The 18,626-nt window shown below is 42.1% G+C and overlaps 1 protein-coding gene across 1 annotated transcript; it reads right to left on the bottom strand.

Annotated features, from left to right (window-relative positions):
* Positions 1-60: 60 nt before the first annotated feature.
* Positions 61-17,968, bottom strand: trmt1 (tRNA methyltransferase 1). The gene is made up of 16 exons (XM_080413473.1): positions 17,772-17,968; positions 16,871-17,286; positions 15,655-15,865; positions 13,597-13,784; positions 12,864-12,979; positions 8,244-8,356; positions 7,269-7,417; positions 6,327-6,410; positions 5,211-5,280; positions 4,685-4,819; positions 4,421-4,506; positions 3,871-3,979; positions 3,155-3,231; positions 2,799-2,918; positions 1,669-1,783; positions 61-353 (listed from the first exon to the last, which is right to left on the bottom strand). The coding sequence occupies exons 2-16, from the start codon at positions 17,269-17,271 to the stop codon at positions 279-281; spliced, it is 2,049 nt and encodes a 682-aa protein (XP_080269599.1). The 5' UTR covers positions 17,272-17,286; positions 17,772-17,968; the 3' UTR covers positions 61-278.
* Positions 17,969-18,626: the final 658 nt, after the last annotated feature.

Here is an 18,626-nt window from a genome sequence, read left to right on the forward strand (position 1 = left end):
AAACAAACTCAACAGTTTCAGACAAAACATCAAGGGAGCCAGAGAACTTTAGGGTTGATATAGGAACTTTATTAGACTGCTGCAACAGTAGAAATGAAACCAAACAAAAAAAGCAAAACGTTCCCCCTGATGCTGCCTTGGGCAGGCAGAACTCCCAATACTGTCCTTGGGCTGGTTCCCCATCTCAATACAACCCCCGATATTATTCATTACATAATGATTGTTAGTCCAGAATCACTAGACCTGTACAACAGAAGAATAAAAACGTAAGAGATCCATCACTCCATCTTCTCCCCGTCCTTCTGCTCCACATCATGAGAGTAGCAGCATTTGTCTCCATGGGTGCATGTTCCCTGCAGGACAAAGAGGAACATTTTCTGTAAGGAAACAGTGGTCTGGGGAATATTTGTTCCCTCACATTAGCTAATTTGTGCCCTCAATTTAATAACTGGTGCTCTTGAATTACTTTATATATAGTGCTCCGTTCCTTTTTACAGTATCAATGGTGCAATTCCTATAACCTATTAAAGTTGTACATCAGCTTAAACCCGCATGCTTACACAATGTTTTTACCAATGCTGTACGGCGACAAAGGTTCACTCCTCCGTACTTAAATCTCCAGAGATCCAAGTTTAACTTAAATGCTGTAGATAGGGTGGAGTGATATAAAACTCTTAACTGGTATATGGTTATTATAGCTCACCTATGAAGCAATAATATTGTGGGAATTAATTGACCAACCTGTTTTATAATTGTATTTATACCGCCTATTGCTATGATTTGGTATTGAGCTTTTAACACTTATTTCTGCTGCCTGGCACAGGCTCTCTGCCCGTTTGGACACCAGGCCCATTGCCTTCCTCTCTGGGTAGACAGGTGGTCTCCCATTCACACACACATTAATTTACAGCTCACTGTTTATTCACTCACTGACAGGTCAAATGAGATCCCATAGCCAGGAAAGATTATGGCGTTGAGCACAAGCATAAAAATGCCACAAATCTTTTAAAAATAAATACAAATTATTACTAATTTGAGGGCAAGAATTGTTTAATTTCAGGGAATGGATTCATAATTAAAGGGAACAAATATCCTCATCTGACCCCTGGGGGCTCTGTACTTCGGAGACAAAAACAGACTTAAGGTAACTATTATGGATTAAGTATATATATTATTAACATTCCTTGGTTCTGCCAATGATCAATCCCACTGGATCAAGTGGGATTCAGATGTGCCCTTGAAAAGGAGGCAGAGTTGAATGTGTCAAACTGATTTAAAAAAGCATCTGGTTAATCTGCATACCAAAATGTGTCTTAACACCAGACAACCGATTTACCCGAATTTATTTGGGCAAATTTTCCCACCTTGCATAGAACCACTTGAGCCAATCCCTGTGGAATCACTGTTAAAGGGTGATTTATTACTGTGTTGCGCACACCAGCTGATCTACAAGCTCACAACGTGCCGCAGCGACACGACAATTGCCAGAAATCTTCATTTATTAAATATTGCCATTTCTGCTATTTGTCTTATGTACAGCATAGGCATTACGTGGTTAACTTTGGTAAGTAAAATGCCTACTGTATGATGTGACCATCAAATGATAACCTGTCATGACAAAATGTCCCCTGTGTGGGACGGGTGTTTCCTCCTGAGAGGGGAACTGACCTTCTTGAATCTCTTGCAGGCGTGGCTTTTGAGCTGGGAGGTATCTGTGATCTGGTTCTTTCGCTTGTTCTGAAGCTGTTTCCGCTTGTCCTGGAGGTCAGTGGAGATATTACCTCTGGAGGAGCGGATGAGACAGAGGGGGTTGGGAATTGATAAAGAGATTAGATTGAGGATGGGGAGAGATGGGGCATGAAGGACATACAGAGAGAAACAGGATGACAGAAAAGTTAACTCATTTAGGACCTGAGGCCGATTCTACAAACCTTCTAAAGCCTAAAGGTCCTTACACACCGGCGAATATACGCAAAATTCGGACTCGTTCCGAATAATTAAAAGACGCTTTTTTCGCTCCGCGAAACTGGTGTGTAAGCTTGCATTGACTTTATAAGGTTTTTAAATTTATTATTCGCATGAAAAAAATCGCCCCGTGTGTAAGGACCTTAACAGTTTTCTATATCAGTGGTTCTCAAAACGTTTTCATGTCAAGGACCCCCAAAAGTATATGTATTTGGCCACGGAACCAGGGACCCCCAGAAGCAAAGATTGGAGTTAAAGATTTATAATTTTCACGATTTTTCAAAAATAGCTGATCTACAAGCTCGCAGCGTGGCACGAAGTGACGTGCTATGAGCTTGTATATCTTCTATTTTTTTTAATAGCCAAAGTATAAAATATGGTCAAAGTGGTTCAAATCTAAAATGACAGATGCTTTCCAGGTTTGAATGGGTTAAAGGGATAAAAGAAACAGATGGGAGTGAAGGAATATGGAAGAGGAGGGCATTGAGGACGGATAAATAAACCCTGTGAGCTACAGAGGAACTTTTAGTCGCAATGCACACATTGCTAACTTCTTCCATGGAACTATAATTGGACTAATATTGGTACTCCGTTTCTAGGTCATAACTACGGCTTCTCACTTGCTGGAGTGAGATATCGTTTATTCCAAAAGGTTGATGAAGATAGTGCCAACACGTTTCTATTCAGAGTGCATATTGCCCTAGAATATGAACAAACACTACTTATTCATTTTGCAAACTGGCCATGATATAAGTGAGATATTGAACCCTATCTACCCCAATGCGTAATGTATAGGAATAGTGTGTCTAGTGGATAGAGATAGTGTTATCTACCCAGCCTTGGCGCGAGACTTGGGCCCCCAGTAGGCCTGTGGGTTCTCCTGGAAGCGGGTCAGGTGGCGTTTCCGGGACTGGGGGTTGGCATCCTCCCTCACTGTGAAACATGCCTGGAGGCTGTGGATACACACACACAGCAACGCAACAAACACATTTATTGTGAGCATGAGGACACACACATTCTTTCACATTGTTGCTGTCGGGCAGAAACCGCCTATTTTGGTGTTTTTGTTGTTGTAAATTAACGCCCTACTTCATAAAAATAAATATTTTCTTAATTATTCAAAAACAGCCAATGTTGCCCAGCTCTATACAACAGCTAAGAGTTAAAGGTGTTTGATGTGTGGACTGACCTGGGCTCAGTTGAGAGGATCTTGAAGGCAGGACTAGTTTCTGACAGCTTCTCTCTTTTTACGGGATTGGACTTCTCCTACAGTACACATGATATATATATTTTTAATACTTTAAGTGCATACAAAAAAAATATTAGGATGAAAAATTAAAATACATGGCACAAATAACAAGAAATAAGTCTTGTATAATACATTTTCTATAATGCTGCTTCTGGGAATAAAACAGAGAGGCTCAATTCAAAGTAAGATTAAGGCTCAACTTTTCAAATTTAAGATGCAAAAATCACACTGTTTTACTTCTGTTGCAGTAGTGGTGAGTTTGGTTTATCTCTTAAAGCCACATTGGGTATGGTAATGGTAGCAGTACATAACTAGTAATTAAGAGTTCTCTGAGCTAGTTTTGAAAGAGAAACATACTTTCCTAGCAGCTCTAGAATAATAAAAGGCTATAGCAGATTGATTCCTGTTCTCTGCACAGATGACACTGAAGTGTGCCATGAATTAAAAAGGCTTGAAACTGACTATACATTTTGCATGACACTTTTCCTGACAGGATGGAGGTGTAAACGAATGCAGAGTGGATGAAGTCACGTGATAATCGGCGCTCAACAAGACTCTGTTCTCCGTTCTTCGAATGCCTAATTTATACTCCGTCGTACGATGGTGTGAGCTTGTATATCGGATATTTTAGTGTGTTTAAACTAAGCGAGGGTTACCCAGCAGCGCATCACATCCCAGATGACAGCAGGGGGGGCATCCGTCTTGATGGCATTTTTGGAGGCATGAGAGAGGGAGACCCTGTAACCTGCGTGAAGGAGAGCTGACCTGGGAGGGAGGAGAAGGAGAAAGACATTCCATCTAGGGCTGTCACCATTATGACATTTTACTTGACGATTAATTGTCGCTCAAAATAATACAACGATTCAATTGTGTTTCTGTCGTTGATGTAGTCATCCATCTACACCCTCCCCAGTGGGAGTTGATTGACAGCAACAAGCACATTATTTTTGGCAATGACTCAATTTGGGGAAAAGATCTAAATAACTAAATGATATACTAGATATAAATAGAGCGAGAGAGGCTGGGGTTAGTCATATTCAGAGCTCCTTGGTACAGGATCAGTGAGTGCACATATTTGGTAGCATTTGTTTTAACATGCTCTGAGGCGAAATCATGAATCATGGCTGGTTAATCATCATAGCAGAATAATGTCTTTGTGTGTGCAAATGAATGAGTGTGTGTGTGTGTGTGCATGTGTGTTCCAACCTGAACTGGAGCAGAGGCGGGGTGTTGCAGTGTATGGTGCTGCTCAGGTTATCCACAGTGTAATACAAGGGTACGTCTTCCAGTTCCTGCAACAAATGCCAATGCTGCTTGTTAGAACCTGCCGGTCGTAGACCTGGCAGCTACACAGCTACTGCCGGTTTAATGCACCGCCATCACAGTTCTCTGTGCTTGGTATATATATATATATATATACACGCCACTCTGTGACCTTTTGGGGCGCCCTGTGCCCCCTCTCTCTCTCACCTCTGTGACCATGCTGAGCATCCCCTCGATGCGCCTGGCGGTTCCAAAGCGGGAGGGGTTCCCGGACACGGCCGATAGAACCTTCTGGACGAAGGCCGTGTCGTGGAGGGGCTCCGCCCAGACAGGACCACCCAGCTATTATGGGCATCATGACAGACAGACACATAAAGAGCGACACAGAAAGACAAAGAATGTGAGACAGAGAAGAATTTATTTAGCATATCGTTGTTGTTGTCGGGCAGAAATCTATTACCGGTATCTCCATATTTTAACTTTCAGATCTACAATCTCGAAACGTGGTGTGAAGCCACGCGTTTTGAGCTTGTAGATCTGCTACTTTTTACTTTTTTTTTATTTGAATCCTGAAAAGAGGTTTCCACCCGACCGAGACGATTATGTTAGTGTTAAAACTTGATTGTGTGTTCTATATGTGTACGGTATATTCAATTATGCATACATTATTATTTCTAAAAGATGTAATGCTTAGCCTATATACACACACAGGCATTGAGTTTGTGTGTCATACCTGATGTGTGAGTCCACAGTGTTGGCACTTGGGTCCAACTGGAGGACCAGTCGCGGCTGAGTATTTCGTACTGGAATCACAGCAAAATACAACTTTACTGGAGGAAAGGCATTAAAGGCACTAAAGAGGACCTTATTACTTAGCAAGAATTACATATTAGTTATAAATAAGTAAATACAAAATATGGAGGACAAAAACATAATACAATTTGTTTCAATCAAATGGCTTTTTTGCATGAGAGAAGCCTGTGTGGTCTGAATGAAAGTGGAGATTGTTGGTTCCTTGGTAATACAATCTGATCATAATCTAAATGTAGCCACCACTGATGAGAAGTCAACTGGAGTCCTACGGACAACCAAAAAAAAACACAGCCTCGAATGATGGTCAGATACATTAACATGCAAATCAATACTGTCAAATCTCTAGGACTTCCATTCATGAACCTGTTAGCAGTGGCTAAACGTTGCTCTCTGATGTTTATATGGACAACAGAAGAGACACAAACAAACCCAAGCATTCCTGTTAGAAGTCGATCGGATGACCGGTTCTCGCGATATGCGAAGGACCGGTATACAGACAGTATTAAAAAAAATCTTAAGGGGCGGCCATAGCTGAGTGCTTAGTGAGCCCGCCTAGGGAGCCAGAGGCCCTGGTTGCCCCAGGTACGATTCCAGGCCAGGCCAGCAAATGTGTCGATGAAATGAAATATGTCCCTGAGCAAGACTCTTAACCCCTAATTGCTCACAGGCCCTCATTGGAAACAAGACCGCAAGGACTTTCATGAACGGAATTATCCTATCCTTATCCTTATCCTTTACAGAGATTCCTGGAATGTATAGATAACCTCAAGCAGTCTTGCACAAAAATCCAGCACGTTCCGCGGTGGCTATAGTACCTGCAGTGCTATGTATGTGCATTACACCTCATCCATCCATCACATCAAATGCACATTTTATTATTTGCGCACAGAACCCACAAAATCTTTGTGTTTTTATCAATTATTTGGGGGCCCACTCGCAATATCCTCACGGACCACCAAGGGGCCCCGGCCCACAGGTTGGGAATCACTCACTGCCCTAGTTTATTCATTAGGACATGGATGGTGGAGTTGCTTACTTCTTTCCTTGGGCCGTTTTCTTGCCCATCCGTTGTAAGTAGAAAGCCCCGCAGCCAACACAGTTATACACCAGAGCCTGTTTGCTGCAACACACAAGCACAATGCCATGTTATGATGAGGACACACGATTTGAGCATCGCCATTATGCAATTTGATTACGGTATGTGAACGCCCTCGTCCAAGAGTTCACAGTACAATGATTTGAATGCTTTGATGGAGATGAACCCTTTAAGCCCTGAGACAGATTCTTAATGTTTTCCAAATCCTAACAGTTTTTTGAAAATAATCTAAACAAGCTCAAGCTCATAGCGCGGCACTCGGTGCCGTGCTATGAGCTTGTATATCTGCTATTTTTGAATAGCCAAAGAAATCTAAAGTGACACAGATGCGTTCCAGGTCTTAATGGGTTAAGCCATTAAGACCTGAGGCAGATTCTACAAATGCCTGCTAAATCAGTTGTTCTCACGCTTTCAAGATTTTTCCAAAAATATAAAAAAATAGCAGATGTACAAGCTTGCGGTGCGGCACGAAGTGACGCGCTGCGAGCTTGTATATCTGCTATTTTTTAATAGCCAATGCAAAAATCTTAAAATTACACTGATGCTCTCCCAGTTTTAATGGGTTAATCCTGGCCATGTTTGTGCCAGTATTGAATTATAAAAACACATTGAGGACAACTATTATAATGTACAGTACATGTGTGTGCAATCTGTGCATGCATATATATAACATCAATGTATGTGTTATGTGCTTCTGCATGCATGCACATGTATGCACACTTATATGAGCATCTATGAGCTGTATACCGATAAGGGTCAAATGTACAGTACCCATAAAGGGTCCATTTGGTTCCATTTGTACACTCTGACTTAAATTAACACTCGCTGAGGATTTTACTGTGTGGGCATATGCGTGTTTGTGTACAGTGCGTGAGGCCACACCTGGCTGAGTTCTTGACCATGGCCTGTCCCGTGTGGACGCGCACAAAGACGCGGATATAAAAGTCAACGCTGACGGAGAGGAGAGGCTGGATGTAGCGTTGGTACACTCCGGCCCTCTGGTCCAAACTGTGGAGGATGATACGCAGAGCCTGGGGGGGGGGACATTGAATTAACCACATGAAACCTACAGTAGCGTCCCCATTCTGGGGAGAACATTCTGTGAAAATAGCAGATCTAGAGCTTGTAGATCAACGGACTGCCTACTTTTGCTGGCAAATGTAAAAAAACAGTAGTTTTGAAATGGAATTGAATCTGCCTGCCTATCATGTAGTAGCGGGTACCCATGACAATATTGACTGATGTTTTTTTATTGACAAATCGTGCCATATGACCATATATTTGTGTCAAACGGATGAAACTGTCCTGTTTTTTTTTGCAGTAGCAGAGACATACACAGTGGCGTAACGGAGGGGCAGCAAGTGATGCGGTGCGGGGGGGCCACCAGCAGGTGTATACAAATATTTTTACAGCAAAAAAAAGAAAAAAGTTGATTTATATTGGTCAAATAGAACCGAATTAGACCGAATTACACCCAAATTAGACCCGATTTTTTTTGCGCGCGCGTGCATGTGCGTGGGCCTCACGTGAAACTCCCGCGGGGAGGCCCCGCGATTCTGCGTTAACACCCTAGAAAAGTAAAATAGCAGAAATCAACATGGGAACAGTAAAAGGAACATGTTAGTTACAACTCTTTAAAACTTAATTTAGATATATACAACAGTCAAAAGTGAACAATTGCAGTGGTTTTGTATAAACTTGTAATACCTCATTTATATTTAGTTGTACGGCAGTGTCCCACGGCCAAAATAGTTAGGCCGTGACTATTCTATTAGACTATTCTAAAAATAGTTAGATCTGCAAACCCATCAGACGCTGCCATGTTTTGTATACATTTATAGAAAATCCTTTCCTCACCATCTCATGACAGTATTTGGCCTTGATGGATATGGAGCCGTATTTGCTGTAGCAGGTCTCTCCGCTGTTACCCGCCATCACTGCCATGTCTGTGCAGGTCACACACAACAATCCTAACAGAGACAGAGAGAGGCAGGGAGAGGACTGTCACAATTATTACACAATCGTCCAATCGCAATTATTTGAGATAGTCGCAATTATTTTGCATAATCGTCATAATATCAGATCTACCAGCATACAACACGTCACAAAGTGACGTGTTGTATGCTTGTAGATCAGCTATTTCTGCGTTTTTTTAAAACTTTTTTTTAAGTATAAAATTATTAAATGTGTCAGTAATTCCTTTGTATATTTAAGTTATGCTGTGCAATTTGTGATTATGAAGCAAATGAAAAACCAAACAGAAATTAAAATTGTATTATTATGTTCCAATGTTCAATGCCAAAAAACACAATTAAATAGTTAATCGCAGTTATTTGTGTGACAATTAATTACGGGGCCAGCATGGCTCCTGGCCCTGTTTTAAGATTGGCATTATTCCATTTCTTCCGCCGTTTTTGGCAGTTCTGGCTGAACCGTGCATACGCTTTTTACGAAACTCGGCCATATGATAGATGGTCATGAAAAACTATCAAGAAATAATTCTCACAATCTTTCGTCAAAAGGTGGCGCAATAGCACTCAATTGAAAATGCCAACTTTGAACAGGCACAACTCATGCCCTGTTTGACCTACAGCCATGAAACTTCGATACACATATGCGTCTCCTCATGCTGAACAACTTTCACACTTTTGACCTCTGACCTTTAGATCTCCCATCATTATGAATTATATAAAAAACAGTTAAAACCTATCTCCTCCTGGGATTTTTGAGCAATCTGCACGAAACGTTTTACACATGAACTTCGGACCGATGCCGACAAAACGTTGGGGACGGATATTTTCTAAGTGAAAAAATGAAGCTTTAATGAGCCAATGAATATTGCAGTTTTATGACAATTATTCATCTGCCCCTAACACATACATGCAGACTCACATTTCTTTGAAAATTTGCAGTAATGTAGAGGGTCATTCCAAATATCACTGAAACCTATCTTACTCCAATTGGTCAAACGGGGGCGCTATAGCAATTTCTTTTAAATGCAAACTTTAAACAGGCAAAACTCGTTTGGCCGACAGCCATTAAACCTGCTTACACATGTGCCTTGACTCATGAGGAACACATGTATCACGTTGACCAGTAAGCTCTGCCCTTAGATTGTCCGCAATCTTGAGCAGTTTGAAGAACACTTAAACCCAGGATTTTTCAGCTATTTGCGTGAAACTGTAACATCTGTGTGATCTCCTTTTTCACAGGTTCTTGTGTGTTGGTCCGATTGCTTCTCTCTACAGAATCTGCCTGACGACCGCAAGGTCGCCGGTTCAAGGCTCACTCCATGCAGAATTCATTTAAAGTGCAATGCAAACAACATGACTGTATCAATTAATACATGTGCAATTGTTAAAGATAACATGAAATGCTTATTTGAGAGTATGTTTTTTCAATGTATGACATACTTCATTGTAAAAATAGCCGATCTACAATCTCACAACTTTTCAGATACAACGTTTTTGCTTGTAGATCGGCTACTTTCGGAAGTTTCGGTTCCGAGGAGACGTACAATTTATTGGTATTCTATTGGTAAATGGTTTGTGAACCAGTGATTTAGAGTAGTTAGTGAAACAGAGGCTTGGTTCATAATTGACGGAAAGAATTATACATATCAACAGACATTGTCAGGGAGGCCATATTACTAGCTCAATGAGAAGAGAGGCAGTCTGTGAGGGCTAAGGTTGCTGGTTCGATCCCTGTCCTTGACAATGTGTTGAAATTATCATGATTTGGCATTCTTAGTTTTACATGTAGTGTTTACTGAGGTTAGGGTGGGTGAGTGGGGGCATTGCATAAAACATGACCTTGTTAATTAATGCATGTGCAATTGTTAAAGATAACATGAAATGATTATTTGAGAGTATTTTTTGTCAATGTATGACATAGGCCTACTTCATTGTGAAAATAGCTGATCTACAATCTCACAACTTTTCACGTTTTGTGAGCTTGTACATCGGCTACTTTCACTGGTTTCTGTTCCGAGGAGACGTACAATTTCTCTATCGGTAGATGGTTAGGGAACCAGTGATCTAGAGTAGTTCGCAAAACAGAGGCTTGGTCCATCAGGGACGGAAACTACCAGGGCTATCATATCTCTAGCTCAATGAGAAGAAAGGCAGCCTATGTGTCCGGAGGTCACTGGTTCGAGCCCTGTCCCCGGTGATGTGTTGAGGTGATCATGATTTGGCATTCGTAGGCTTACGCATAGTATTTCTTGAGGTTAGGGGTAGGCATAGTTTTACTGAGGTTATGGTTAGTGAGGGTTTAAAATGCTCATTTGTTAATTGCATGGTCTTCTTTCTCTCAAGTTCAGTCTTCTATGTTTCTATGGCTTATTGTGCCTATTACTTATTATTTCTTCTTCCATTTTTCTATCTGCATTCACTGGCCCCGTATTATTGCTGCTTGCAGCTATATTCGTCAACTTAAATGTGTAATCGTGACAGCCCTAGGCAGGGAGAGGACGAGAAGAGAAGTAAGCTTTAGGAGGCGAGTGAGAGAGAATGCAATGAAATCCCATTCCAGGAAATGTCTTAGAATATTATTGATCAAGTTGCATAAGGATATACTCGATCTGAAAAGCCTCTCCTCAGCAGCAACGTGCATGCAGTTGCAGTAGCATTTCAGAGAAAAAAAATGTATGTGGCATAACAGGCATAATATATTTATGATCTTCTTCAGGACTCTTAAAAATGCAATTTATGACCGCAGATCAATTGGGAGAAGTAATTAGTAATAGGTCAGTAGTACATAATGCTACTTTGGGGCAGATATATTTCTTTGAAATAACAAAAAACTAGAGAGAGCAAAGGCCAATCGATTGGCTGAATCCACTTCACGAACGCGGGTATAAAAAAAAAAGAAAAACAGGTGCCCTTTGGCTCTAAAGACAATAAGTCATAACCCCGCCAAAAATACCAAGGCACACTGCTTTATTAAAGGAGTAGTTCACCCAAAACATTACTTATTTTATGTTAATTACGCAGCCCATGAAGCCTTAAATTCATGGATTTTTTTTTTTTTTGTCGCATTCCTAAGCCAATAATTTTATGATCGGCGGAAAGATGCTAATGTCTCCGGTAGGAGACTCAAAAGAGACTCTTTGAGTCTCCTAACGGAAACGCAGCCGTCATCAAATTCTCCATGAATTCAAGGCTTCATGGGATGTGTAATTGATAGAAAATAAGTCATTTTTGGGTGAACTACTCCTTTAAGTCTTTAATAAATGGGCTTAGCTGAGTTTACAGCATGAGTAATGACTTCATCCAGATTGATTGTTTTGGACCTTTGCCATAATGAAACACAGTGATGGACACCTCCATACTACTGCTTTTTCACAAGCAAACTGTTAATGACTTTAGGCAGATGGCTTTCATCTTCCCGTACAGACAATTTTCAACATCTTAAAGAGGACCTGTGATCAAGAGCCAGATTCTGAAGCTAAGGCTAAATAACTTAAGAGGACCTGTGATCAAGAGCCAGATTCTAAAGCAGAGGCTAAATAAATGCAAGCCAATTCCAAGCCAATATTATTAATGTGGCCTGTCCTAAAGCTAAGAAACTGAGAAGACCACGATCTCCTGCAACAGAAACAAAGGGAACCCGGAGAACAACAAAAGTTAAAACTTTGCGGGGTGTCTGGGTGGCACAGGGGTCAAGTTCCTGAGGTTCAAATAAATAAATTAATAATAGTACAAGTTATATTGATTCATTATGATGGATTTTCTACACTACACTACAAGATATTGATGCCTTGGTAGAATCTACCTATACTGCCCAGGCTAGGCTAGGCTTGGAATAAAACCCCACTAATCTTTGTTCAAATATGTTCTATACTTTTTTTTTTTAATTTCGAATAAATGGAACCTGGAAGACAATGAGGTTCCGATGGAACTTGGAAGACAATGAGGCTCAGATTGTACAAATTTGAGCACACATAACGTATAAATTATATTATTGCATCATCAGCTCGATTCTTTCAGAGTCAAGTCGTCTGTCTATAAGAGGAAGTGAACGGCAAGGGAATCAGGCTGAAACCTCGGTCCAAATATGTAGCCATACATCATAGACAGGGGTGCACATAACTTTTTAGGTCTAGTACTCAGAAGAGCACCTGGAGATGTGACTTGGTGCGCACCAAAAAAATTGTCCCGTTTTGTCAACGGGGGGGGATGGGGATTCAGCACGGTGGCCTCCGGGACAGTTTTGTCAACGGGGGGGCGTACACTGGCCACATGAGGTCATGCTGTTATTGCCAGACCCAAGGGGTCGGCCTACATGAGGCTTTGTCCCCTTTCGTCCATACATGGGCATAAAAGTATGTCCATCTTGTCCCTTTTTCAACCATATATGGACACACGTCGGATTTTATTCTGGGTCTGGCAGAACCAGGTCTCCTGGTCTTGTTATTACAGTAGTTAGTAATCTACAGTCAGAAGCTCAATAAGGAAGGGAGGTGAAAGTACACACCTCCTTCACCGACAGCCTGAACGGCAGCATCCAGGAATGAGGCAGGGCTGCCGTACGGGTCCAGATCAATGACATCATAGCGCTCCTTCTTTCCTCGCTTTTCGTACATCAGCATACTGGTGAGGGAAGGGTTGGAGAGCAAAAAGTTGCACCATGTAAAAAGGGATGAGACAAGAGTGTGACAGACATGAATAAGTGAGGTGAGAGAGGAGAGGGGGAGAGGAAGTGTGACAGCAAAGCATTGAGGGGCTCAAGTTGGCAGCATACTTCAAAAGCAGTTAACTTTATTTTTTCACATCAAATTCTCTATGGATTGTTTTATAATCGATGCGGCTCCCCTCCGAGTGTGTGATTGTTAGACTCTGCCCAATGTAGACAGTGCTGGAACTGTGATTTTGCCAACTGGATCTGACTGCAGAAATAAAATAAATCATGACCACTGCTTGGATTTGTGGCCAATCACACAATACTTTGCATACTGTAGGTGTCTCTGTGGTGGTGTTCGGCTATTTAGGAAAACTTGGAACTGCAAGAACTCCCGAAGCAAACTTTGGCAAGTCAATGCATTTGTTTCTCTGGGCAATTACATCATTTTCTTCCTTACGTCGAACTTCGCCTAGCTTTGTTTCCGCAAGAAGTATGCTGCAGCCTTCAACCAGGTAAAAAAAAAAAAAAAAAGAGAAGGCAGACGAGTTAAGAGTCTATGTGAATGCATTGTGGAAGTTAAGTGCACCTGGCATCCTTGCAGCTGGCCTGGAGCAGGTGCGTTACCCCGTTGTGCTGGGCGTTCCTGGAGATGAGGGCCGCTGCTTTGGCTGAGAAGTCGTTGGCGGTGATGGAGTGCAGGCCGGGGACCTCCAGGGCAAAACGCACGGAGCGCAGGCCTGATGCAGCCAGCCCCTCCAATACATGCAAGCCATTCTGAGTTTCAGTGGGGGTAATAATGAAGTAAATAACTTAATTTCACTTATTTGACTGAAATATGATATGGATATGAGAAAGCATTTTTTTTATATATATAAAGGATTACAAAAGGATTAAATTGTCAAAACAGGAATAAAACAACTCAACATAATAAAATTAAATAAAGGAGATAAATAAATGCTGCTACCCGTTTAGTTTTCTGTTGACAAATGTCGATTACCAACATTTATTGTGCCACTAAGAGACATTTTACAGCAAAAGTAAGCAGTGCACCAATGATGGGATAAGCTGTGCAACTGTCAAAGGAAAAGGTGGTTCCAGCTAATGCCTCTTGTTCTGCATCTAGCCCTAGACATTCACACATTGCATCCATATAGCCATAAACACCCTCTTTGGATTCACCTTCGTGGCATTCCAATTATAACTGTGTACTCACCTAATAATTAATTGCTGTGACTGACTGACAATCAGCTCTTGTCATGTAGGATCAAATCCATTTTTTAACGTTCTGGCAGAATATATATATATATATATATATATATATATATATATATATATATATATATATATATATATATTCAGGAAAAGTTTCCATGAGATTCACACAGACTACATTCTTTGTACGTGATGAGATAACATTTACAGCAGCAGCACTAAAAACAGTAATCGATGAGCTCAGCTCTGCTCCAGCCTATACTGGGGTTGCCATGCCAACGCACCTGGCAATTTGTGATTACGTACATATGTTACAGTATGATTGGAGAACCAGTACGATTGAAGAATGCGCGCTCGTTTTTACCACCCACCCAGCACTAGAGGGAGCCACAAGCCAGGCTTGTGCACAAACATATATGGCCACACACACACACACACACACACAGTCACACACACACAAACACACACGCGCACACACACGCGCTCATGCTTTTTTTGGTTTATTGAAAGCAGGACTGTTTAGATACTTTTATTGTGTTCTGGCTTTTGTTTCACTTTCTCCCTGACACACACACACACACACACACACACACACACACACACACACACACACACACACACACACACACACACACACACACACACACACACACACACACACACACACACAGTGATCCATGAAAAGAACTATTCTGTCCCTATCGGTTTACAAATCAAACGGCGCTGAGTCGACTAGTGGAGCGTCGGCCGGTCACCGTGGGCACTCGCGCCTGGAGGCGCGAGGGCGCGCTTCCTCGGCCTCAAGCTCCACTAAGTCGGCGCGCCGTGCGTGTGAACGTGTGTTCAGCGTTCCCCTCATAGATATTATGGTTCCCCTAGCGTAGCTTCCTGGTTGCTATGTGGGGGGGAACAACAAAAGACAGGTCTCCGTCGGCGCATCAAAGCCCCGCCTCTCCGCGCTCTCCTTCTCCTCCTCCTCGGAGGAGGAGAAGGAGAGAAGGAGAGGACGGGACGGTTTAAAACGCGAGGAGGAGGAGGAGGAGGAGGCTCCTCTTCCTCGCGAGCCTCGCGTAATAACCCCCCGCCTCGCAGCGCCGTCCTCCTCCTCCTCCTCGCGAGCCTCGCTAATAAACCCTGTCTCGAAAAGCCCCGCCTCGCCCCGAAGGAGCCCCGTGCCTAAAAACGAGCGCTCTGTCTTCAATCGTACTGGTTCTCCAAACGTACTGTGACACATACACTCATTGAAGGTTTACATAATGTTTAGTGCTGCTGTGAATGCCATCCTGTTGACAAATTAGAATGCAGCAGAGGTGAATCCCCACAGAAACGGTTTTGAGCGTTCTATAGTTTCATATGGAATACATATAAGTAAGTAAGGCAGGAATATAAGCCGTTTTAGGGCCGATTCTACACCCTGTATCCAGTCCTGTACCTCACATTTCTCCCCCACATTTGCGGTCACAAGTGGCTGTCTTCCATTTTTCTCGTCCGTCTCCCTGTCTTCCTCTGGCTCGGTTTGCTTGTCCGTTTCCTTGTTTTCCTTTGACAGAGTAACCACCACCCTCTCTTTCTCTCCTGGAACCACCACTTTCACTCCTCTCCGAGCCATCTGCTCCCTCGCAAACTCTGTGACCACAGCACACCTGGAGAGGGCATAGAAGACAGAGGAAGACCCAGATTTAACCGCTGGCAGAGCCTCCAACTAAGGGAGTCGGGACACACAGTTCACTAGGTTTTATGTGATTAATGCATGACAGAGTGCAACAATGCTCATTTTTTTATGCTAATGTATAAACAAGGCCCCTCCATAAAGGACAGGCTTTCACAAGGTTATCTTCCAATCAGAGGGCAAGGCCACTGGCTCAAGAAACCTTGTGTAGTTTACCTGTATATAAACAGGAGTTAGTAGATCTTCTCAAGGCAAAAGGAGATATATAAATGGAAACATTTTATCAATTGTACCTCCACAGATACAGCGGCACCTCACCGGCTCATGTTTTACTTAGAGCGTAGCAAGAAAGAGTTGAAAGGGTGCCAGAACATGAATAAATATGCCATAAATAAGAACCAATAATGTAGATTACTCTATCTATGGCATGCCATTTCCATAGACTTTTGAAAGTGGTGCGTATCGAACATGTGGAGGCTGCAACCTATTAGAGGTGGTGATCATCTCAACAAATTACTTCAGAGAGGACTGAATCACTGAAACTAGGTGGACTATTCTTTCGAGCCACACACCGAGGAAGACCCAGACGGGTCAAAATCGGTCGGCATTCTCCTTACATGCCTTTTCATTAATTTTTCAACATTTTGCCTTAAACAATAAAGGCGTTTAACTAATCTATATCCTTGGCTCCACATGAGTGGGCCTTGAGTAAGTCCAAGGGCTTCTCTTTTTTTCTATAAATATATACTATTGACTTTGTCAATAGTATATATTTTTCCCTTCTAAATGGGATTGAAAATCCCATTCCCTTTCCCTTCTCAATGGGATTGAAAAACTTAAGACCCTGCCTACAGAGTGTGTAATGTCAACAAAGATAGAGAAAATGTGGCTAAACATAATTAAATGCTACATAAGGTACACGTGAGTGAGCTGACAAGCAGAACCCACTTAGACAAGTGCTGAATCAGTGTTAACTTACGTCAAATCTCTGTTAAACTCCTGGACCGGGTTATAAAAGACTTCATTGGCACTGGGAAACAAGATCGCTGCCTTGCCCTCTCTGACCACCTTCTCTCCGGGCAACAGTCCAGTTTGGGGTCCTTCCCCGTCATTGTCTGTCAGACTCTGCCCTTCTTCCCCATGTGGTGCTAATAATATGGTAGGGGACCGAGGCTTTGTGTCCTCCCCAGCCACGGTGGTGTTTGGATCCTGAGGGTCCTGAATGGCTCGTAGGGGCTCCATGGATCTCAGTCCCCTGTTGGCAGCAACAATGCCAACGGTCCACCTATGTCTCTGCTGGAAGATAGTACGTCTGCAGGACTGTCTCCAATTATGGCCAATGAAATGGGGCAATAGTTGGGCTGTTCGCACCACCAGCATAAAGGATGGAGGTTCCTATAAACAAACACAAGACAAACGTCAGCCTGATCAAGTCACATCATTTGGTGATTCAAGAGTTCATGTGATTGTCATTGCAGTAGTCTTGGATCAAGACTATCACAGTGATGTACATTTTATCGAGTCTGACTTGAGTCAGAATCGATAAACTACATCTATGATAGTCTTGATCCAAGGCTGTGATTGCAGGAGATAAATGACAAGCAGATGCAAACATCTGCATGGAAAACTGTTGCTGCATCTTGAGCGAAAGAATGTGACAGAAGCGACCCACAATAAGCACTATCATCATGGTGACATTATGAAATAGAATGACTTTACGCTTTCACTAAAGAGGTCTTGCTCTAGCTTTTATCAAACGGTTGATTTAGGTGTTAACAGTCACAAGGTATAGCCTACAGTCCAGATACACAAAGTACTTCAGTTGCATTATATAAAGTTAGCTAACTCGCTAACTAGGATACATCAGATCAGATAAATACCTGCGGTTCTTTCTCCCAGATGGACACGCGTATTCTGGTGTTTATTCTTTTATTTTCTTGTCTAAAAAGCGACAGGTGTTAAGGTGTGAATGTTTACTGTGCTGCTCACACACGTTAGCACATGGAGGCAGACATGACGGTTGGACCACAACTACGGAAGCCGACGAAGTCCCAAATGAAACACAGTATGGAACAGCGTTGCCAGTTTCTGTGAGAGAATTAAGCAACCAGGTCTATGAAAACAATACAAGCCCAAAAGAAGGGGCTAATGATAGGCCACATTGAGCACTTTTAAACCTTTACATACATTGGCTATTTGAAAAAGGCCGATCCACAAGCTCACAAATTGTAGATCTGCTATTTTCAAATAAAATCTTGGAAAACAAGTGACAAATGCGGAATATTTTTTGAAACATTTTAAAGGAGTAGTTCACCCCAAAAATTACTTCTTTTCTATCAATTACAGACCCCATGAAGCCTTGAATTCATGGAGATGTTTTAGTTTTTGTCGCATTCCTGAGCCAATAATTTGATGACCGGGTGGCTGCTCAGTAGGAGACTCAATTTAGTCTGGTCATCAAATTATTGGCTCAGGAATGTGACAAAAAAAACCATGAATTTTATTCAAGGCTTCATGGGGTGTGTAATTGATAGAAAATAAGTATTTTTTTGGGTAAACTACTCCTTTAACAACACAAATCTGGTACAAAATACTTTCAGATGGGGGAGTCCGCTGAGTTGACAAATACATATTAATTTGGGGGTCCTTGCCTTTGATTGATTGAATTGATTGATTGAATACTTTATAATCAGTTTGCAAAAAAGCACAGGAAAGTACAGTTCAAGGTCTGCTAA

The sequence above is a fragment of the Gymnoscopelus braueri genome (assembly GCF_963280865.1).
Source record: "Gymnoscopelus braueri genome assembly, chromosome: 2".
Classification (NCBI taxonomy): Eukaryota; Metazoa; Chordata; class Actinopteri; order Myctophiformes; family Myctophidae; genus Gymnoscopelus; species Gymnoscopelus braueri.

Excerpts from the sequence above, each read along its gene's own strand:
- trmt1 (XM_080413473.1), bottom strand. The coding sequence starts at position 17,271 with ATGCTGGTGGTGCGAACAGCCCAACTATTGCCCCATTTCATTGGCCAT. Across the intron at positions 15,866-16,870 it reads GAGTTTAACAGAGATTTGAC|GTGTGCTGTGGTCACAGAGT; the intron begins GTAAGTTAACAC and ends TGCCCTCTCCAG. Across the intron at positions 354-1,668 it reads CCTGCAAGAGATTCAAGAAG|GGAACATGCACCCATGGAGA; the intron begins GTCAGTTCCCCT and ends TTTGTCCTGCAG.